This window comes from Centroberyx gerrardi, chromosome 19 (assembly GCF_048128805.1).
Source record: "Centroberyx gerrardi isolate f3 chromosome 19, fCenGer3.hap1.cur.20231027, whole genome shotgun sequence".
Taxonomy (NCBI): domain Eukaryota; kingdom Metazoa; phylum Chordata; class Actinopteri; order Beryciformes; family Berycidae; genus Centroberyx; species Centroberyx gerrardi.
The window spans coordinates 11029133-11053764 of record NC_136015.1 but is presented as its reverse complement, the minus strand read 5'-3'; the positions used below and the strand labels follow the sequence as shown (position 1 = coordinate 11053764).

General features: G+C 41.2%; 1 protein-coding gene across 1 annotated transcript; it reads right to left on the bottom strand.

Annotated features, from left to right (window-relative positions):
• Window positions 1–251: 251 nt before the first annotated feature.
• Window positions 252–23642, bottom strand: calcr (calcitonin receptor). Its single transcript, XM_078290382.1, has 15 exons — window positions 23584–23642; window positions 21077–21224; window positions 20583–20699; window positions 13997–14094; window positions 13534–13702; window positions 13213–13323; window positions 12846–12958; window positions 11643–11734; window positions 8553–8679; window positions 5536–5689; window positions 4227–4287; window positions 3952–4018; window positions 3455–3673; window positions 2964–3005; window positions 252–473 (listed from the first exon to the last, which is right to left on the bottom strand). Exons 1-15 carry the CDS (start codon window positions 23626–23628, stop codon window positions 252–254), a joined length of 1785 nt encoding a protein of 594 aa, XP_078146508.1. The 5' UTR covers window positions 23629–23642.
• Between the last annotated feature and the right edge of the window lie 990 nt (window positions 23643–24632).

The window sequence follows — 24632 nt, the reverse complement described above, 5'->3', positions numbered from 1 at the left end:
TGACATAAAATGAAGCATCAGCCTTGTACTGTAGCTAATCCATCTCCATCTCAATGATCTCGTAATTTCCACACCCCGCAAAATCTCTTCCCACAGTCTGGAGCTGAATGGACCGGTCTCAGCCTCGGAGTTTTAGTCACTGAGACGGGCAAACCGGATTCCTTTCACTCTCCTATGTCTCTGCCACGTCCCACCGCTCTTCGCCGCTGCCTCGGCCGTTCCCACCGCTGCACTCGTCTTCCCCTGTTGGATCAAGCGTACGTCTCCCCTGATTTCAGTGCCACCAGTTCGGAGTCTTCTGTGTGGCGGCCGTTCAAGTGTTCGCTGTTGCAGTCGTGGTGGTACATGAAGGCGGGCACCTCGGTGATGGAGGTGGCCGTGTAGGACGTGGAGCGCATGGAGCAGTGGTCCCGCCGCCTCTGGCCCCACTGGGTCTTATACTGCATCCACTGTCTCTTCAGAGCCGCCTGCACCTGGACCACACACACACACACACACACACACATTCAGAACATGTGTCATAGAGAGCTACACCTGTGGAGATACTACACGCTAAATAAAAGCGGTGGTTCAGTGGTCATAATTAGGGTGAGAATCTTTTATATAGTTTTATGTACTGTAGGTAACACTTGGACCCTATTTTCAGGTCAACTGCAGTGACCTTGCACCAACGAAATGACATCGCTTGCATCAAACTGGGAGGGGGAGCGCACTAGAGGGGAGAGTCAGTGCTGTTTTGAATTGTTGAATTGAAATATCTCAGATTTTCTAGACCCAATTCCTATACAAATCAATGTTGTAAGATTTTCAAAATCATAGATTAGAGAAATAGTCGTTGGAATTATATTTACCACTTTCACTTGACAGCTTGTTGGCATTTTGCTAGATGCCCAAAATCCATTGGCCTTTCTCATGGTAAAATGTTACATATATATATATATATATATACTGTACATTCTAATAAAATTGTTTTTGTAAGATGTTCTATTTTTTAGTACTACATAGAAGGAAAAGTTAGCACCAAGATTATTCATTCATTCACTCATTCATTCTTTCATTCATTCTTTCATTCATTCATTCATTCTTTTATTTGTGTCATCTTGAATGAGACTGAGATTTTGATTGAGTGCCCGAAAATAGAAACCAAATTGGAGTGCTATAATTCTCCAGCAGTGCAACGATAATTACTGCATTCTGTAATACCTCAATGTTACTGTAATTACTGAGGGTATATGAGGACACACTGCAAAACAATGATCTAATGACACAAATTATGACACTAATTGTTGTTGTCCAGTTAGACGGAATGTTTTGCTTGATGTCACAAATACAGCACGAAAGCTTTTCGTCTCACTGACCTAACTTGACAATGGGACCACTGAAGAGACAAGGCAGGTCTGTGCAGTTTGGCCTTGAAATCAAAAAACAGAAATGAACCCAGCCCCAGAAACCCATGTCCTGATTAAGGGGACAGAACCAGCCATTATGCGGGTGGGGCAAACAAACAGTCTCATTCCCTCGTAACAATTAATGTGTGTCAATGCACCCTTTATTACCCAGCAACTGGATTTGTCCTTTGGACACATGCAAATTATTTATGGCACTTTGAGTGAAGCTGATGAGTTCTGGCTGCTCATATATGAGCTAATAATTGACCTATTTTCCAGGCTGAGAAATAATTCCAATGTATAAAACATGACTCAAAGCTGCTAATTCGTCATGTTTTCCTCTGTGCCAGATACCTCATGCTGGGTATTTAAATGGGCTCCTCGCCCGCTTTACGGATCTTTGCATTGTTTTATTCTCATGCAAAGAGATGTCTCACAACCGCCTCATTTTCTTTCATTTTCTCAGTAGTTGCAGAACAATTTTTACAAAAGTTAAACTCCAGAAAGAGCATAATACACTACCCAACAAAGGCACAGCACAACAAATAGTTGTTTGCAATTTCAAAATAGGAAGTATATTCATAACCTTAAGCCTAAACTCAGACTCTAAACGGCTGCAAATATGCAATGAAAAAAACCTTCTTGCCTCGTCTCCCTGTATTGCTCAGACTGACATGCTATCTAACGACCTGTTAAAAATGCCTAATTCAACCTAACAACACATACTGTGGGGCCTCTGCTTTGAAGAGTCCTGCTCCGTTACACAATTAATCTGCCAGGCTAAAAGGTCTCCGCAACACCAGTAACCTCAGAACCAAGCTTTAATGAAAATGAAACTCATTCCTTTGGAGAAGTGGCTGAATCAAGTCAAGGATGCTCACTGTCAAATGGCTGCAGACAGGGTTTGAAAGGCTGACAGGAGAACTTGAAAGCAGAGTGAATTTCCAGCTGGACTTGGAAACCTAGGAGTCATTTATAAACTGTGTCTTACTCTTCACCTGACATGACCCTACAGCTTTTTCTGCCACAACACTAGACAAGCTAATACTTCACAACCTGTTGCAATTCTGTTTCATGACAGATGTGGCCAATTCTGATAATGTTACAATTATTTTACAAAAAAAATGTAAAAAAAAGGACTCAAATCTGAGGAAAGGGTGTCTATCGGACAAATTGCCAACATTCATGGGCCACTCTTTAATATGCTGTCAGGTACAAACACAAGATGTCCGAGTGCTGACCTGGAAAACAATATGTGAAAATGTCTTGCCTGACGGAGTCCGATGTCTCATGCATAATGCCATAAGCAATGAGCTGTTTTATTGCTCCATGACTGGACAGCTCCCAGAGTGCCGTGTGCAGACTGGCCTTTACAAAAGGGCAAGTGCTCTATCAAAACTGAAGTGTTCTTTTTTGCGCATGACGCCAAAAATGGAAAGTGTTCGGGGTCCAATAACCTATATTTTACATTAAGTTATCTGGCACCAACACTCTACTGGAGAGCCATTAAATATCATTGCATTGAACCCATTCCAGAAAACTGCTAATCTGTACAAAAGTGCAAATGGTGCTTACCTCCCCGTTGAAAAAGCAGAATATTGTTGCCACCAGTAAACCCTGGAAAAACAAGCAAAACAATCAGACATGTGCACCATTATTTACTGCTGTGCTATGCTCAGAAAACATGCTGGACTTGAATTCAGATTTATGGATTTTCTCCTGAACAACAACTGTGCTGTGTTCATAATATGAGGATACCTTTCCAAAAGTGAGGCAGAATGGCTACATAGCAATTAAATAGAAAGCTTATTGGTAAGTTAAGTCGAATACCTATCTGGTGTGGCAATGGGATCACTACCTGGTAAGTGAATAGTTTGCCTAGCTGGTAGTTAAATAAACTGTCTACCTGGTAGTTAGATAAACTGTCTACCTGGTAGTTAGATAAACTGCCTACCTGGTAGTTAAAGTGTCTACCTGGTAGTTAGATAAAGTGCCTACCTGGTAGTTAAATAAACTGCGTACCTGTTAGATAAACTGCCTACCTGGTAGTTAGATAACCTGCCTACCTGGTAGTGCATGAGTATGTGCATGATGTAGTCGTAGACTTCCCCTGCCAGCCGGTTCTCTGGCCTCCAGGGAAAGATGACAAACTGGATTCCCAGCAGTGGCACCAGGATCAGGGTGGCTCTCACTGCCTTCATGTACATGTTGGACTCCGCCCGGTGGGTGTCCCTCAACTTGGTCACCAACACTCTTACAATGTTCAGCAAGAAGAACAGGTTCACCTGAGGGAAAATACATACAATAAGAGAGCATGCACAACAAATCTGACACCTTTTTTTTACAGACTTCCTATAAAATGACTTCTATTTATTAGATTTTCAGTCACTGAATATCAGAAACTTGAAGTGACCTCTGCCGGTCATCAAAATGAATGAAAAATGAATATTTTGACAATGAGATGAGTGTCATTTATGTCCATTACAGGACGCTGAGAGCTTGAACAGTGGATTATGCAGAGTTAGTTTCAGAGCTGAACTTTAAGAGTGTGAAGCAGACTTACAAGAAGTGCTGCCATTATAGGGCCATGAACCACGTAGAGCAGATGGGTTTCCACACTCATCCAACAGCTGCAGAAGGAAAAACATATCAGTCAGTACTGTCTACTGCCCAAAACACACACACACAAACACACACACACACACACACACACACACACACACACCCATGCACACACATGTATGTGGATTTGCATACTCTCATTCTCTGTCACGCACAGACAAGCACGTGTATAAACATCTCCTGTTTATTTACAGAAGGTTTTGGAACATTACTCACTTGTCATCAAAATACTCCTTCCTTGCCACAGCGTGGATGGACGCTGGCACCAAGGGAAATCCTTGGACAGGAAAAAAGATGGCAGCCATATGAGGCCTCGAGTGAACTGACTAAAATCCATTTGTTGATCATGTTATTGTAAAACTTTGGCAGCTTTGTCACTTGTTATGTTGGTCTTACACTTCCTTGTCAAATGAATTACTCTTCAAATATTATTGTTTAAGCAAGTTGCGGCATAAAAATACGATAACATGTCGACAACATCTTTTGACCAGTATAGAAGTACATTCTTGGAAAAGCTGCAATACAAACAAAGGATCAACTTTGTCAAACCGGGTCATCCATTCTCATTTTAACAAGCTTCCCCCTCCTAATTCTATTGTTCCAAGCCTAACAGCACCACATGGGCAATTTCCTTTGATAATCCTGTCTCATTGAAAATCCCATCTATAAACAATGCAATAGAGGCCGGGTTTATATTAGCTTTTTAATTTTATCCCGGGCGTAAACACGCGTGAATCCGTGCATGGTCCATTTTCAGACGGCAATGAGGCCCTGCAGCATACCGGCCCCAGATGGACCTCACTAACTGACTGGCTCTCCTCCATCCACACAGAGCGCACATGATAGACACCGGCCTCAAGGTCATACTCCCATATTTAACGACCACCGTCCACTCGGTTACATTGTCCACTGATCGGACAGACCGCTCCCATCGTTTCTGCTTTGAACGAGGTGAAAAACAGGACAGGAGCGGCACTAAGCCACGCGGGGACCAATAAAGCTGTCAGCGTGTCCAGGTTGACATACGAGGATCAGATGGTTACGAGTGAATTGCGGCTGCTAGATTGCGTTCCATCTTGTCAACAGGCTGAGTGGCTTCTCGATTTCTTTTTGAGCTGCCGTTGTCCTCTCTGAGTCCAGTGAGTAGAGTGAGGTGAAATATGAGGAAAAAATGTATAAGTCATGATGGGAGACGGTGGAGGTCCAAGGTTAGGTCACAGTCCGTTTACTGTATTATCTATCATCTCTAAAGCATCATGTGACACTGGCACATTTTTCCTACAAACATGGTAATATGAGATCTAAACGTTTCAACATTTTCAGTCAAGTACAATCATAAGCTACTAAATGATGTAAGAAAAATTTTGCAGCCCAAAGCACAATACCCAAGTTCCCAAGGAAGAATCTCTCCTGGCTGTTTACCAGGAGCCTCAGAGCCCGGTGTTGACTCAGTTACCCGACACAAACAGAGACGATACAGGGAGCGGTGTTTTGATCAAATGCGATGTCGGACGCAGTGACTCACCCCAGCCCAGGAGGTAGTACCAGTGCAGGTGCTGCTCCTCCGCAAACACAGCCACCACAATGAGCGTGTGCAGGTAGATGCCTTCACAAAGCATCCAGAAATAGTTGCAGCCCAGCATGTACATGTGGAAGAAGTGCAGCACCTTACAGCCGACCTGCAGAGAGGTGAGACACAGGACACACACAGGGTTAGAGATCTATCTATCTATCGATCTATCGATCTATCTATCTATCTATCTATCTATCTATCTATCTGTCTATCTATCTATCTATCTAGACTAAGTTTAAACACTTGTAATAGTGGCTCAGCTGGAGACAAAAAAAAAATCGAAGTGTTTTGCAGGAAACACAGACTATGTTTCACCAACCATGGAACAAAATCATTAGCCCGTATTATCCTTTCCAGGGAAGAGGATGTTTATTCATTTACCCCCTCTGGAGGTGAACTGAACCCCCCGCTGGATATGCAAAAAATAAAAAATAAAAAAGGTACAACAATGTTTTTCTTTGTATATGCAGCGCTCTTCAATTGTGTTCGTCTCACTTCGCGCTAGAAAAAAAGAAGGAAAAGGCATTTAAATGCATATTGCTTTCCTACACACAATATGTATTTCTATTTCTACATCCAATACAGTAATATACCATGACAGTTTGTGTCATTATGTATTCTGCTCCTTTGAATGAGTTATTATTTTCATTCATAGAAAGAGATGATGACTTAAGTGATATTAATGTTATCAAAATACAGTCTAGTCTAGTAGTAATAACAATACTATATATTATTGTAGTAATTCAGATATTACTCAGAGTTATTATGCTGAAAGAAGTATTGAATTCATTGGTTTCACTGAAACACACGTATTGAGAACACAAAAGGAAGAACATTTTGTATGATAGAGATTCGCTGTGGCTCCGCCCGCTGGCTCTTTCACATTGAGATTCCTGGTTCCCGGCCCTGTGTCAAAGAGCATGTGTGCAGATATAATTCAAAGATACTGGCATTGCTATTAGCTGCTAGTCTAATGTCCCAAAGGTCTTCTTACACAGCTAAAAAGACATGTCAGTCATTCACTTCTAAACTTTTAGCCATATGTCTCTTCTTCTCTTCCCCCATCTCTCCCTTTCTTCTTCAGGAATCTCTGCTGAAAGTCCAGAGCCACTGATATTTGTAAGTGTGCAGAGAGTTAGTTCACCCATTTTGGAGCTCGAATCCTTCTTGTTTCACACTTTATTGCATTCAACTTTAATTCAACTACTCATGACTTGGCCACAGCTGCTATTACATTACAAATATTTGTCTGGCTTACAAATCAAGTGGCTATAGAATGTGTAGACGTCTCTCATGCCTTCAGCCTCCCTGGTTTGACCTAAGCTTCGGGGATTCACTCCCCCACACTGCTGGCAGGCCAAACCAGACTCCCTATCATCACACCAGAGAGACTGAGAGAGAGCTTGTTTTCTCTGAGAGAGCAAATCTCCACCAAAATCCACCGTCCCTAAATCACCAACACAGAATACAAGCCCATAAGTCTAACTTTGGCAGCGCAAAACTTCAAAATGTTGCTCAAAAGACACATGTGAAACTCAACCAACCATGGTTTGCGTTTTTCTTTTCTCCTTCCTCTTTCAGAACCGGGGCCGTGGCGACCGATTTTCTTTTGACGTGTAGCAGAGTGTTAGCCCGACTAGACAGCGCTACATCTGAAAGTAACAGATTCAAAACAAACCTTCTGACAGATGGCGAGGACAGACTTGAAAAGGAGCCACTGCACAAGAATATATATATCTATCCTCACGTTGATGCTGAGGGCCGTCATTCCTGCTCACTGCTTCTTGGATACGTCTGGATTGGGGGATCTGAATAAATACTGCAGCGAGGACGTGCCAGGCAGATTTGGGGAACGTGACTGTATGAAAAGCGGCGGCAGCTCGGTCGGGAATGAAACCCAGACCCAGCTGGAGTCTCCTCTGTCTCCAAAACGCTTCTTGTACTTCGTCTGGCCAAAGAAGCCTCGCGCCAGTAGAAAGCAAACCGGGGCTAATGGGATTGTATGCGTGGAAAGCCAACTTTTACAATCCTGTTTGTTGTTGTTGTTGTATGTCACTTTGATCATCTGAAGTTCTTTTTTTTTTTTGCTTCGTTTCACACATTCACATTTTTGGAAAGATGAGGGCCTCTGATTGTGAAAGCTGATCGGGGAATATTCTGATTCCATTTTGCAAAGATTTTAAAAAACTACCACATATTATAAACTTGGACTTTAAGAGCGTGAATGTTTTTATTCTGAGCTTTCAGTTACCCTTTCCTTTATTCCAGTCTACATAAAAGATAAGAAGATTCTGCAAAAACTATAAGACACACTAAGTCAACAGTCCAAGCCCGAGGCTATTTTCATTATTTTGATTTCCTTAAAGGATTAAAAAACAAGGAGTGTTCCTTGAAAAGTAAGTAGTAACACGTGAATTTATGTCCATTCCTGATAGCAAGGCATTCCTTGGAGACAGATTTATCATCTTCACCCTAATGGACCTGGGGTTTCAAAGAATTCGTGTCTGAAACTCAGCATGGCTCCAAAACTCTGACTGGAGAATCTGGAAGAGCTAAGAGAGCAACAGCTCTGGGCAATGTCTGTCTATAGTAAAGCACTGTCAAGATACGGCACCGTGAGGTAAGATAGTAGATACTTAAAATGGAGGCCTGTTCTGTAAGCTTTGAAGTATTTAAAATATGGGCCACCTTAATTTTAATGAATTGTAATGGTGTTGGCTTGCACACGCTTGAATTAAAAAGGAGTCCGCAGAAATATTTGCATGCATAGTACATCATCTTCCCCTCATTTTTTACTCGGTTTATCAGAAATTATGAATGCATCTGTGTCTCATTTTAAGAAATAACAGTGGAGCCGCTCATGTTCCTTCATACAACATTCTATTAAATGGTCTCATAAATTAATAGGTATGTTGTTGTAAGAGCAGGAGTTTCCATCCTGCTGTCGACGCACAGGAGGCTGAACTCACCGGGTTTCTGTGCACCACTTTAGGGTTGTTGACCACAGCGACGAGGTAGATGAGCGTGAGGGCGGAGTTGAGCACGTAGGAGCAGAAGAGGTTCTTGTGCAGCGTGATCCTCTGGCAGCTCAGACTCCTGTGTGAGCAGAGATACAAACTGTTGACATGCCAGGATGCAAAACACTTCCACAGCAGCACTCCACTAAAAATAGTTACAGAAGTCAGAACGATGACAGTAAAAATGTCTATGTGGAGTGATTCAGAACGTACAGGTTAGGTTTAAAGTGGGTTAAAGTGGTAGGTAAGTTTTATTACAGGTTTTTAACTTTATTTTAAATATCACCCTCATTACTCATACAGCTTATCAAGCAAATCCATCATTAGGTAACTGTCAGTACAAAATTAAATTCCTTGTTATTACAACTGACTGACATTGTAATTCAATCCCAGATAATCATTTTTCCATCACAATAACTCTGAGAATGTGCTCAGATGTCATTTCGGAGACCAGCATTTATTTGCTAACGATTTTTCAAATTGAAGAATAACTTCCGCAAGATTTGCAATAAAAACTCATCTGCCGCATAAAAATATATCATCAGGGAAACAAGCCCTGTCTAGCACTGATGCAGTAAACAGGACGAAAAACAAACCACAAGACGGGGAAAGGCTTTTCTGGCTTCTAATAGTTTAATGAGGTTGTCAGATGCTGCTCGAGTAAAACAAGGGACGGTTGGGTTGTATCTAAATGCAATTGAGAGACGCTGTCAAATAATGGATCCCAAGGGTGCCTCCTCATTACGTTGGTTGGTCAATCAGAATGAACTGCGTAATGAATCACTCGACCAATAAGTGAAAACAATTGTTACAATCAAAATCATTACATGTCATTGATATCCAGTAGCTTTATTCTTGGTGATGGTTAAATAATGTTTTAATTTCATGGCAGCACACGCTCTGACAGCCAGTAATCAAACATAACTGTGTTTGATTTGAGTTTTTAATGCAGCTGAATGAAACCACCTTGTGCCAAACATATTGCATACAGCCTGGAAATCTAATAAATGTGTCCTCTATAGTTTGAGAAGTAATATGTTACAGTTGTACTACACAGGGCCAGTTTTATCTTGTGTTGACTCATAAAAACCCATGAGACCCATGAAAAAAACAGGAACAGCACCAATTTTCCGCAAGCCAGAGCGAAACAACATATACAACTGCACATTTTCATCAAGCCATTCAGACGCCATGGTTACCTCCGGGCCAAAAATAAACAGCAACCGTCTCTGTTCAGCTCCTGACATAAAAGGAAATGCGGGAGCTGCTGAATACTTATATATATGGTGCCTTTATCTGAAAGGGGATGTCAGAACACCGGCAGCATCCTTATAGCAGCGTTATGTAGTAAGGACTGTGACAGGTCCTAATCTCCTGAGATACGCGGTAAGTTTCAGCCGACTCTTGTTTTTCCACGGCAAGCTGGAGTATTTTTATCTGGGAATCCTGACAGTGTTGATGTAGAGTTGTAAATAATAGAAGAGTGCAGCTGTACACCATCACATACCACTGTAAACTTCACATCTGGATTTTATAATACAACATTAAGACTTTAACTTTTTAAGAGATCAGGCTATAAATATGGTATGGTTATCATAAAAAAACAAACAAAAAAACCCCAAACAAACCCTGTGTTCTTTGGAAATCATGACTTTGTTAGTTTATTGAGATCTTAATTTGTTGACTTTAATCTTGATCTCAGGGTGAATGAATGAATGAATGTCCTGGTGAACTGCTGTGCAGCTGAGTTAAGACTTTGACTCTTGTTGTGGGGCTCAGTCGCCCTGAGATGTGCAATAATGCACCTGCACTAAACGTCACAGGTAGATTTATGAGTAGGTATAAAGCTTTGCAGCACAGTGAGGGTCCGCTACAAGATCTGCTCTGGGCAACAGCTGCTTTTGGGAGGTCAACACCCTCACTGCTCATCCAACACGTCCAGTTTCACAACTCAAGTGTTTTCACACTGACTACTGGGCCAAAAAAGCAACTCTCCCAAATATTGTTACGGTACATAAAGTTAGATTTTTCTCCCCAAGGCCCCATCTTCAGAATGTTTCTCCAAAGATAATGGACTGAGTGGAACTGTAAAATCTGTGTGCCATTAAAAATAATGGTGATTAAGTAACCTCTTTGCTTCCCAGAGCTAAAATAAAGATAAAGTACCAGCAAGGCATAAACTTTGTATAGTCTGCTAACTTTTTCTCTTTACATTAGTAGTATTTGTCAAGCTTTTCCAAATTTTATAGACTTTAGCAAAACATTCTATCTCCCTTCCTCTTATCCTCTTTGAAATTTTGAACCCTTATCTAATTGAAATTCAGCAGCAGCATCTTAATTAATTGCACACTTTTTCCCTCCAGGATTAAGCAGTACATTGGGACGAGCAGCCGTAATGAGCAATGCACTCAGGTGCACACGCTTCTAATAAGAGAAACCACCAACCCATTCCTCCATACGTTGGACTTCACGGCTCCTCAGTTTTGAATCCTAAATATCCATGAAATTAATATGCTGCACAAGCAAACCAAGATGGCATGAAATTAAGGGGACGTATCAAACTGCGTAAAGCATTCAGTGACAATGAAGTTGTATATAAATAACATTTAGTGACACAGCAGAAATATTTTCAGTCGATGGTATTAATTTATGACAGGACTGCTGCAGTGAAGATAGTACGAATTTTCTCATTGCTGTAAATGGAATGCATACAAAAACTAAGCGAAATAACTAAAGAAAACTTTAGGATAGCAAATTCAGGACAACACCGATCTACCATCCATTTAGAGAGATGAATCATATTCTGTATTAAAACATACAGTATTATACTGTATCAGCTATTTTCATCACATAGCCCCCCCCCACACACACACACAGCACAGTGCAATCATCATAACCATTCACTTACATTATAATGTTCATCATCTAAAACAATTTCCATCTGATTGTCATTACAAGCAGAATCATGATTACCACTATAGATACTGACATCCAAACCACTAATCATCACAATACTAGTCAAAAGCACATTGTATCCATTACCTGAAGTAGAAGAAGATGGCCAGAGAGATGAGCAGGGAGGCTATGGACAAAGCATGGCCCACAATCGCCATGTAATAGAGGATGTACGCTGACTGTAAAAACACACAAACAAGCAGGACTGAGTAATGCAGATTACATGAGACAGGAATACAGTAATCTGATTAGACATACTTTTTTTTTTTTCAATTATGGTTTTTATGTTTCCTTCAGACAAACTTACAATCAAACAACACAAGACTTAAGGCACAAAGAAGGAAAAGAGATAAATGAAATACAATTGATTAAATAAAAAGATAAATAAAAAGGGAACATGAATGGGTAATGAATACTAAACAGACAGGTATGAGCATAAAAAAAAGGAGGCTGAAGCAACAACAACAAAAACAAAAAGAAAAACCAGAAACAAGCCTAAATTAATATATTGATGAATACTGGAAATTTCTGAAAGGGCTGTGAGCCATTCAGAGTAGCTAGGATCATTTTCACCCATCCAATGTCTTAATATAAGATTAGACATACTTTTGAGAAAGTATGTGATTACATGCTGGATTATGCAATAAACAGCTTTGAATGGAAAACGGTGTCTAGATTGGGAGTTTTTTGACACTAACATAATATTACACGTCTTAACACACTGCTTGTAGAAGATGATAATAGCACTATTCAAAAAAATAAAAATAGTAATAATAATGGAAGCAAAGTAATCCAAAAGTAATAGTAGTAAAGTGATAATGTTACTGACTTTTAGCATTCCAGTGGATTTCATTACTAATTAGAGCTATAAGCAGGTAATGAGTAATCTGTAACCAAACTACATTTTGAAACTAAACTTTGCAAATAAACATGTAGTATAAATGTGTGACACATGTGCCAGAACCAAACTGGTGTGCAGTAAAACAGCTCAAACATCTACTATGAAATGTCAGCTTCAGACAGTTTGATCTCATCCTTTGCAATTGATGTTCCTTTCCATCACTAAATCTTTCCATGGTATTCTATATGGGGGAGCAGTGCATATGTTTTGGCTATAGGAATACCTATGAATAATGATTCTTGCTAATACATTTCTGGGCAGCTAAAGCAAAAATGCTCATTCACATTGTTCTCACACCTTACTCCTACTGACAAGCTGAAATGGTTGCCACCTGCATGCTTCATCTTTACAGTCTATGATGGATGGCTCCTTCATCCATGATACATTACCTTTAACTTCTCCTTAGTGTTTGCATTGCAGAGTGTATAGTTGGACCAAGTCCTGTTGGTATCCGGGTGGCGAAACCACTGCCCAGTCTCCCCGCAGTACTTAGTTGCCTTTTCTGAAATAAAACGAACAATCAAGTAATAAATATATATATATATATATATATATATATATATATATATATATATATATATAACACTTCCATAAACCTTGGTCCCATTAGACTTGATGAATTATTCATCCTCAAAGCTATGAATATTTTACACCCCAGCCTCTTTAAATACAGTCAACGGAGGATCGGAAGTGAATTTATCATGAGAGGTTAACAAGGCATCGGCAGAGCGGAGACTCTCGAGCCCCGCCGCTCACCTGTGGAGTCGAAGTCGACAAAATAATTGGGGCAGTTCTGGGAGGTGTAGGTTCCCCCTGGAGTGTCGTCCCAGCACAGCCAGCCGTCCCAGTTACGACTGCAGTACTGCCCTATAGCACCAACAAGGACACAAAAACATGATGATAACTGTCTGTAAACCTGCTGCACATTAGTCTCCCCAATATGTCATCTCTCGTGATATAGAAATCACATAGACATAGATCACATAGAAAGTTGAAATGGGCTGGACTTAATGTGTTTTTTATTACTGAGCACAATCGCAAACACACAGATATGGTTTCTGTATCCATTTCCACTACCTGATTTGTTATAAGGTGGATCTCGGTTCATTTTCTCGAAGCATTTGTACTGGCCGTCCAGGATTTTCCTCCTCCTGATCTCCTCTTCCTCTGGGTTCACCATGGGACTGACCCGCGCCTCAATGGTGGGCTCTGCCGGAGTCTCCCCTGAAAGCTGGGGGGTCGCCTTCTGTGAATATTTTAGTGAAGTCAACATTATACATGCATGCATACACCCACCTACACACACACACACACACACACACACACACACACACACACACACACACTCACTCACAATCGTACAGATGCAGTGCTACAAAAAACCAAGAAGAAACACCTAGAAGACCAATATGATGCTGTAATGATGTGATTTCCGCATCACTGAATGGTTCTATAATGTGTTCTTTCAAACATGCAAAAAACATACAATATCATAAAAGTTCTTCCATTAGTCACAGGAAAAAAGTCAATCTCCAATTACCTTTAATTTGTCCTTTGAAGCTGGTAGACAGGTGGACCGGGTCTTATTAATGGAAGGACTCTGGACCCAATTACCCCATTCGTCGCAATATTTTGTCACTTTTCCTGTAAAAAAAAAAAAAAAAGGTAATTGCTCCTGATGTGGTTTTGGGTGCTGACTAATGGCGGCTTGACATCAGCAGGATCCATCACTGAGATAATGAATGCTGGACATGATGGCGCACTGCTACTGTATGCTGAGTGGCTGCACAGGGCTTTAGACTGCACAGCCATTATTAACAGCATTATATACAATTCTGATATCGACACACACTGCCATTTAGAATGAATGATAAACAACAAATGTTTTACTTTTTTTATTATTTGAGGTTTGAGTTTGAGTCAAACACATCAATCATGCCCTGAATCTTGGCACTAGTGCATTATACTGTGATTAATTCAACCTGGCAGACATGACCAAATGTTATGTCGAGCAGAAAATTCCACATTTGGAGGAATATTCTGGCGAACGTTCAAACGCTGGGTATAAGACCGCATGTAGATCCATGACTGAGATCACGTTGCTCCTGACAGCAGCCACCTTAGCCCAGCTGCCTCGCCTCCTCTGACAGCTCATCAGCTCTCCTGCAGCCGCATCCAACTGCACGTCTCCCCCGAAGCCTCGTATCAGCAGTATCAGCTTCCCCCGAATGGAGCCGTGGGGGACTCTTAGCGTTACAGGCATTATGGGAAGATCTTTTATGAGCCTCCCCGTACAGAAACACCTTCTCCTCTCCTCTCATTCATATTCTCTCTCCTCATCCATCTCTCTGTCTGCCTTCCCTCTCTTCCTTGTAATCCCTCTGCTCTACTCTTTTTCTCTCTGTACTTCTTCTGTCTATCCTCCTCTCGTTTGCCCCCTCCCTCTCCATCATGTCGCATCTCCTAAATCACAGCTGACTTGACCTTGGATCTCTTGAACTAAGCTTTGTTAAGCCCTTCACATACTGTAATAACTGCACATAATGTAATCCAAAAATTAAGTATACTTAAAGTAACAATCTGTGACATTTTCATATAAATACATGTCTGTTTTCCTACTCTCTATTGCTGATTGATATAACACAATACTGATTCAACCTACAGTAAACCCAGTTCAGTTCATGACAGCTTTTACATTTGCTTTTCTAAACACTGTTTTTCCCAGGAAAAATCTGCTGCACAGGAAGTGATGCGTTTTACATTTCCAGCAACAGCAACAGCTGTTTGTTTGGAATAAACAGAAGAGAACAGCGATAGCCACCATGGCTGAACAGACAAAGAAAAGAGCGCCACCTACAGAAACTCAAACTTCATCAACAGAAAATCCAAGGAAACGCAGGTGACCCTGGACACGCAGGTGACCCTGGACACGCAGGTGACCCTGGGGGTAGTGCAGTGCAGAAACACCACAGCAATGATCTTTGCACCAAAGATACTGCCAAAATGAAAAAAATAAAAACAAGCACGGTTGAAATGTCGATCAATGGTATAATAAATTTACAGTAAAAAAAACAATCATTTCTTGGTAACCCAACATGTTTTGACAATTCACTGATGGTAACATTATACATTTTTAGTTCATTTCATAATATTCTTATTAAATTCATTAACGTTCATCATTTCTGTCATTTTTTGATGAGCATTACTGGAAGAAAATGATAATCAAGCTAAATATAACCCTAAAACATAAGATATTATTGATTTGTTATATTTATTTTTTCCATCTGTCCTTGCAATATTCCTGCTCTGGTACCAGAAGATCCTCTGGAGTCTGATGTGGAGGATCTGAGTGATGATGATCAAGTAGATGATCCTGATTATTTTCCCAATCTAAAATAAGTGAATGGAGATTCTCCTTTTGAGTCTATGAATGAGGCAGATGGGGACCCCCCCTCCCCCCCAAGAAGAGGAAATGTGGGAAATCGACCCTGAAAACATCATCATCAGGATCATCTACTTGATCATCATCACTCAGATCCTCCACATCAGACTCCAGAGGATCTTCTGGTATCAGAGCAGGAATATTGCGAGGCCTTATGCCATAAACAACTTTGTGTCCATCTGCTAGCTATAAGACAGATGGAAAAAAAAATATATAACACAATAATATTTTATGTTTTAGGGTTATATTTAGCTTGATTGATTATCACTTTCTTCCAGTAATGCTCATCAGAAATGACAGAAATGATGAACATTAATGAATATGTATTATACAAACATCTTTCACTTAACTTTTCAGGATGTAATGGAGAGAAATGTATTCAAAATGTCAAAATGACATCTCCACCATTGGTAAAGGTTCAAAAACTATATGGTCAGTCAAAAAACAAAACATTGTTTGCATTAAAATTGTTCAGTACCTACCTTTACCATAAACTGAGATCTCAACCATTTGGTAGAGGTTGCTAGTTCAAAAGCTGTTTGGTCAGTCAAAAAACAAAACATTGTTTGTTGTTACTAATGACCAGGAGTATTAAAAAAAACAAAGAAATATTTTTTTTGTTGTTTATTTCTTGGTGAGACAATTAAAGGGTTAACATATGTTATAAAGTTAATGCTATATGATAATTTCACTGCAAATTGTATGCGTAGTTACAATTGTGCATCTTTGGAATCTTTGGAATCTTCCCAACTTTTCTCAACCAATTGGCTTTCACTGACCACGCTCTCCTTTATGATGCAATTGGAACACCAGCATAAAACAGCTTGCACCAGAGACAGAGGCTCATGTGCGAAAAGACGGTGACCGATTGCCACGAGAGAAAGAGAAGCAGGATATTTTTAGAGACAGGATATTATTAGATACAGACTACTGTTGGAGGCCTCCTCAAAGAGAAGGTGGTTCTTCTCAGACATGGAGGAACAACTCCACAATGAGAAGACCATGGATCCTTCTGAGCTAGCCAGGAAGCTGAAGGTGTGTGAGGCAGAGAAGGCGGGTATTCAGCGGAACTATAAGGAGCTGGTCTCCGAACACGAGGACCAAATACACGCAAACATGGGCCTGCAGCATCAACTGAAGGCACTCAAGAAAGAGATGGCCAAAAGCAGATGCGGGCAGCCTAAGGCAGACAAGGAATATGAATTCCTCTGCCGAGAGAACGAAGACCTCCGTGGGAAAATGAAGGAGCAGGCCATGAAACTCGTGGCCTGCGAGAAGCAGAATATGGCCCTCCTGAGAGAAAAGGAGGGTCTCAAAATTCCCCAGAGAGAGAAGGCCAGACGTGAGCAGGCAGAGAAAGAGGAGTTCCTACGCAGAGAGAACGAGGAGCTCCGCAAAGAAATGAAGGAGCAGGCCATGAAACTCCAGGCCTGCGAGAAGGAGAATATGGCCCTCCAGAGAGACAAGGAGGGACTCAGGGAGCAGGCCACTAACATTCAGGCAGAGGAGCAGTTCCTCCGCCGAGAGAACGAGAAGCTGGTCAAAGAAATGAAGGAGTGGAAAGATAAGCTCCAGAGTGCCCATGAGCTGGAGAAGACACATCGGCAGGAAATGGAGGAGATGAAAAAGCTCCAGAGAGAGATCGTCTTGACCACTGAAAAGCTTGCAATCAGGTTCAAGGAACAGATTGAGGAGAAGTTGGCCCTCCACCAGCAGATGAAAGCCCTCCAACAAAAACTGGATCTGAATGAAAAGCTTGAGAAAGAGAAGGCTTTGAGCAACCATGAGCAGACCATGAGGCTCAAGGAAGTGGAGAGTCTGGTGAAGGCACTCAAACAAGAAAACGAAGAGCTGAAAAAGCTCCATGCAGAGGAGGCCTCAACCACGCAGAGCTTCTCCATTGAGCTCAAAGCAGAGAGGAAGGAGAAGGAGGCCCTACGCCAAAACATGGAGGAACAGGCCAACAAGCTGATGGCCGGTGAGGTGGAAAAGGAAGCCCTCAAATCTACCAACAGAGAGGCAGCGGTGGGAGGCTCTGGAGAGAAAGCTGAAAAAGAGGTGGGAGAAAAACTCAGCAAAAACTCCAGCAAGCCTTCCATGATGAGGAGATTTATCAAACTCTTTACCCCAAAGAGGAAGGAGAAGAAAAAGAAGAAAAAGGAGAAGATGGAGTCCGCTTGAGTTGCTTCAAGCCAAGAACCTTAGCACACTGACACCTGTGCTCACTCCCTCTCCTCTCTCCTCCATCCCCATCATCACCCCATCACCCATTTGCAACCCACCACCTGACACCTCCTCCCCCCTTTACCTTGTATTTTCCCTTAATAAAAGATATCACCAATGATATCTTAAAAATAATGCACCGCCTATCTTGTTTTAATTCTGTAAGTGGCTCTACAGCCAACAATGTATGCAGAGGATTTAAGACAGCTGGACACACAATGTTGTAGAGAAAATATAAAAGCTGTGTTGGATCTATAGTTCTATATATAGTTGGATCTATAGTTGTTTTTATGTTTTTATCATATCAATTGTTTGTGTGGTTTTGCAATTTAAATGCTGTTGTTAAACTCGTAAATGGAAGTGGAACTGCTGTGGTACATTTACCTCATGCTGTCACATCATGACCTTGGAATAATAAGGTCCATCTGACATTTTAGTCCAAAATAAGTTATTTATATAATGCAGCTCTAAAACATGTCTTAACATATTGCTGAATATACATGTAGATAAGTATGTTAGTTTTGCAATAAGCTATGGAATGTGAGAAACAAAAAGCTTAATATTTCATAACTACTCTGAACACAGATGGGAGTTTACATTTCCAAGTTCTCTTTTCAGTCCAGTGAACTGAACTAAACTACATTTACCTCCTAAATTCACTCTAAACACAGGGTTCCAGCTGAAAAGATGTTGGTATCACATGTCCTTCATGGTAGCACAAATTTCTGTGACTAGCAGTTTGTATTTTGCCTTACTACCCAGTTTAGAAATTCAAAAACACTTGATTTAGACAGAGGAAGGTATTGTTCCTACATTGCTATATTTGACATAAAACTCTGTCTGACCAAGTAACTAATGGTCAGTTATCTGTTGTTGCAGTGCAGTTTCACCAGTCACCAAAACAGGATGTGAAGATGTTGTTTTTAACCAACAGTAAATGTTTCGCTTCCTGCGATTTGTTCGAATGGTGTCCTCACCAGAAATGAACCGCTCCACAGTTCACTTGGAAGTGGCCTGAGACCAGCTCTTCGAGGCGGACCAGAGAGCGGTTGTTTGGTCCGCACCAGGGTTCGATCATGGTGTTCACAGCACCCCAAACGATCCGAACCAAGGGGGTAAACGCTCCGGGGTTGGATTCAAACAGACTAAACAAGGCTGGTGTGAAAGCACCCTTAAATACCACAGGTAATAACATTACCTAACATTAAAGTTTATATGGCAACGGAAGACATGGATGTATGTAAAATACCGCAGAGAGTGGGGCTCAGTGTGGGAGCAATGCTCGGCTAGCGCGACGCGTTTATCAGTTAAATGACCTATTCCACATTTATCGGTTACATTACCTATTCCACCAACGTCACACACCACAGGTAATAACGTTACCTACCGTTAAGGTTTGCAGGACAGCAGAAGATGTGGATGTCTGTAAACTGACGGCGAAGAGTGTGGCTCAATGTGGGATGAGTGTGAGATCCAATATGTCATTATCAGTATGGGACTCAATGTGGCATTTAGCCCACAGGCGAGAGGCCATCTCTTAGTCAGAGACGCCCTCTAGAGGCCATCTCACGAAGCGACATCTCACTAAGCGTTACCTGACTGACTGACTGACTGACTGACTGACTGACTGACCTGAATTTGCCCCGTGATGCGCTCGGCTGCGCCGTGGGAAAAATGTACCACTTTACGTGATAAAATTTTTTGACGTAGCCTATCACATACGTAATAACCTTTTTGCACATAATGTAATAAGTTGTTATGTTATGTGTAAGTTATTACTCTGCAAAGGGAGTTAAACATTTTTGGTGAATAATTTGGTTTGCAGTAACTTCATCACATACTTTCACTCTTATAATCTCAGTCCTGAATCTACATGTGGATGTCAACCCAGTATTTTAGCATTTTGCAGGGAAATCCTTCATACAAGGAATTTTCTATTTGACAACATTTGGTCATGTCATGCCACTTACTTATGGCATTATGCATGGAAATGTGATTACATTATGCATCTAGCGTTTTATTACATTATGTAATATTGCTATATTTTTTTAATAAGTTAGGAGTTTTCCTAACATTTTAAAATTATATTACACACAATTATGACAATCTGTGCATTTCATACATTATGAGATGTTAGAAGCCTCAGAGCAGAGCCTAATTATGAGCCACCGCTCCTGATTACAGTCGTCTGTCTCATGGAAATATATGGTATAAGATCAAGTGGAATTACATGTTATCAAATCCTCCCAGTGTCCTACAGGCCCATGCCCGATGGTGGACCTTTGTAGCATGCAATCACATCTCCTTTGACATTTCCATGGCACACGGAGAAGATTGGATTGTTTCGTGTGCTGACTTGCTGACTGGGATTGAAAGGTTATACAGAAAACCCTTTCAACCTTCAGCTGCTCTTGATTCACCTGTCTGGATGATGTCATGGATTGATGAGAGAAGTGCAAACCTTTCTTGCCGGTGGGATCCAGCTCAGGATAATCTGGACAGCTCTGTGTTAAATATGTCCCGACTGGTGTCTCCTCCCAACACAACAGGCCATCCCACATATGACTACAGTACACACCTGAAGGAAGGAAAGTCAGCATAATTAATAATATACATTATAGAGGCTGAATTACAAATGCTAAGTCTGCCTGCCTCTTTGCTTGGCCAGTCAGTTTATCAGAAATGTGTACATGCCAGAGAGCAGCATCACGTCTCTGCTGCCTTGATAGAGATTATAACCCCACAGGTTCTAAGCCAAAAGCCTTTACAGCTCAATTGCTTTTACCACGCAGGTGGTGAGACCGCCATTACCTTTAAAAAGAACAACAACAGAGTTCTGACCCCCATCCGCCGGCTGACGTGACAAAGGTCATTACAGCTGTGATGCTCTCCCAGACGTAATCAAATTGCCTCCCCTGCCTTTAAGATGCCTTAAAGTGATTTGGGGCCACTCACCGGTTCTGTTGCGCGGTTGGTCTTTGTTGGACAGCTCAAGACATTTGTATTGACCCTGGCTCACCGCCTGGCCCTGGCTCTCCATTACGCTGTGTCCGGGCCTGAGTGATGTGTCTGCGGTGGGCTCAGCGCCGGCCGCTGCCCCGCACTGTGGAGACAACAGGACACTACGTCTTAGAGGTGAGGCGGGGGGGGGGCATGCTTTTCACTGACTGGGAATATGTACAGTATGGGGGGTGGATAGTGTGCTGTTAGTGTGTGTGTTTATATTAGATTCCTGCCCTGATCCGCATTGCCCTTAGAGGACTATAATAAATTAAGATTAAGCATAAATATTATCACTGATGATCATGGTTCAATTTGTAATGTTTCCCTTTGGATTTATGTCAGCAATTTTATAGTGCTAGAGTAAAGATACATATCCCCACATGAAAAGTAAATTTAAATGCAAGAGATTACACACACTTCCGATGTCAAATTGAACAAGCAGAGTTGCTGAAGCAGTTTCAAAGCACTGATTTGATAAGGATTTCAATCTGATTTGAAATTCCACTCATTCATCATTCATGTAACTCATTAAAGTGTGATTGAGAACACACAAAAGAACTTAAGCGGGCGATTTTCTCCAAATGAGTCTTATCTCTGGTCTTTTGTTTGTGTTTGAAAGCCGCATTAAACAGCGGCCCAGTGAAATGCTGATGCTGATAACGCCTCTCACTCAGAGATGGAGAGCCTGTTTTGCTGTGACTTATCTGGCTGTTTTTTGGGCTGAAAACTAAGCCACTCAAAAGTGCCAGGCTCATGCGCTTGTATTTTCTGGATTATTTCACAGGAATTTCAACAGTTCGCCTGGGGGATTTTGTCAATAAGCCTCATCACAGTTTGGATGCAAACCTCCTACCTCTGTCTCTCTTTCTTCTCACATTGATATTTTCAGGTCTCATTTTCAGGCATATTTCTTTTGTAGATGGAAGGGGAATTCTCCTCAGACCAACATGCCATTCTTACCTGTCTGATCAAAGCCTGTAAAAGGCCGCACACCAATGAAAAAAACAAGACTTTCATCAGTGACTTTTGTCAGAATGCTGATGTCCCATGTAGCAGTTTAGCAGCCGTACATATGATGTCACTCCAAACATTGAAGTAAATGACGTCATACATACGACCACCAGGCCACCACCAATATCAACAGATGAACTGACAAAAAAAAAACCATCTTGTCCTCTTTTTCTCCAAAACCCCTAAAGCAAAGGCTTCTCCTCACCTATTACAATCCATTTGTCCCTCTGAATCTGGATGACAAGACCACTTTGGTGCTCAAAGAACAAAGCACAGAAACATAAAGCAGAACAGATACAGATACATTTAGGATAAAACATGTGGCAGGGACACATGCCAGCACCTCATGTCAAACTTGATGCTGAGCAGGAAAGGAAATTGAAATAGCGAACTTCCATTTTACATTGACACAGAATAATAGAGGACCAAATGCTTTTCATCAAGGACAGTGCCTCATGAAATACACTGATCTTATTGGAGAAAAACCTAAGAAAAAAACAAGTAAACATGTCGTCCCCCACTGATGATGCAGATGTCCCTTGGGCCTTGAAGTTTTATCAAAACTGGACCGGTGGTGTAGCAGTTATGGCCTTTCAAAGTTTGACATTTTGACCTTTAATTATAGCGCCCCCATCAGGCCAATCAGTGTAATGATTTTAAACACCAGACCACAGTGGCAAAATGCATCATCCCTCCGAGGTTCATCAAAATTCGACCAATGGTGTCAGATATATCACAAAATTTTGACCTTTAATTATAGCGCCATTCGGCCAATCAGTGTAATTATTTCATGTCAACTGAACTGCTGTATGAATGATGCAGACACCTTGGACCAATCAGTGACAAATAGACGGACACTGCCCAATCTACTGTATAGTCCCACCCCCTACTGTATAATAAATGCAGTAGATACACACACATATATATAGACATACATAATGACTACTCTACTAAAGACATCCCAGCTTGTATATATGACAGATATTTCAGGACACATTATGTCATTGCAAATGTCTGAAAGCACAATGAGGCATAATATCATTTTGCATCCACAGCAACATCAAGATTAAACATAAATTGTGCATCAGTAATTCGTTTTCCCTCAAATTGGTCAGTGTTAAAGGAAATAGAGCATACATTAACAACACACACACACACACACACATGCACGAGTCATGGATGACAGATCCTATCTTTTGGGCCATCCAAGTTTGTAATTAACAAGCTGAGCCAATTAGTGTTAAAGTCTTAGTGAACTATATCAGATTAATCTCCTAGATATTTGCTGAGTATAGAAAACCATCAGACCAAAACATACAATTTATAGTAAATCAATTTACTGTAAATTTAATACTAAAGTTAAATATGTATACCTGGTGGAAAAACTGAGAAACAGTACCTCAGAAAAGTTTACTGTAGCATTCCTTAAATTCAAAATGTGAGCTTACCACCATGAGAGACAAAAGGACCCAGAGGGAGCTTGATAACTTCATATCTTCCTCTGTCAGACAAATCTATGGAGAGAAAAAAGAGAATTACATAAACTTAGAACTATGAAATATCAGAAAATTGGTTGTCTCTGTGAAATTGGCTGAATAAACAAACATGTATTTGTGTTTCAAATCAGGATTACGTTCCCTCAGGAGACAGCAACAGCAATCATTAATCTGAAATGCAAAATACTGCAGCAGAGGCACTGCTATTGACATTTCGGATGCAAAGTTTTAATCTGTGTATGTGTTTGTGTGAAAGAGAGTGAAACACAGAAAGAGTGTGTGTCCATTTGTTTGCAAAACAAGGGCATGAAAGAAAAAGGACATTATATAGGCGATCCAAGGAAAAGGAGGAAGGAAGAAAAAAAACAAGAGAGAGACAGAGTCAGACAAAAATAGTTGGTGTTCATTAATCATTTTCCGAGCCGGAGCTCCTTCAGGACAGCAGCATAGCTCTGCTCTGCTCAGTTTAGTATCTCAGAGCATGTGCGATTACAATTCGCCTCAGGTCTCTTTGCTTTGACTCGGCGAGTCCCTATAGGAGGCCCATTACTCTGCTCTTACAACAGCTAGGACTTTCTACCGGTTGTTCTCCACAGCTGCAGTGACACAGGGGGCAGGCTGCTCAGCCCGTAGACATGCATGAGCAAGTCCTAGAGGTCGCTGTGTCAGGTTAGCAAGATTGATCGTATTTGTTTTGGCGTCCAGTGGCGAACTGATGTTACTTAGCATTAGCATCACAAATAAACCTGGGACTGCATTTGCCAGGATTTCCAGACTAGGAGAGCTGATTGACCAGAGGAGCCATTAACTATTTCATACATAATTTCCTGAAATACTTAACCGATTGTAGATATTGTATATTAACTGTGTCAATCCAGAGCCAGAAAGAGACCAGTTCTAATTCTCAATCCCAGGCCTTCTAGTCCTAGTTCTAGTCCTAGTTCCTAATCCTCCCCATAATCCACATCTCAGTCAAGATCAACCCCAAACACCAGCCAAAA

Bases quoted from the DNA above. Each gene is read 5' to 3' on its own strand.
- calcr (XM_078290382.1), bottom strand. From the start codon at position 23,628: ATGAAGTTATCAAGCTCCCTCTGGGTCCTTTTGTCTCTCATGGTG. The intron at 12,959-13,212 runs GTGAGCGGCGGG...GTTTTATTTCAG, and splicing joins TGTCGACTTCGACTCCACAG to AAAAGGCAACTAAGTACTGC. The intron at 474-2,963 runs GTAAGCACCATT...TGTGTGGTCCAG, and splicing joins TCTGCTTTTTCAACGGGGAG to GTGCAGGCGGCTCTGAAGAG.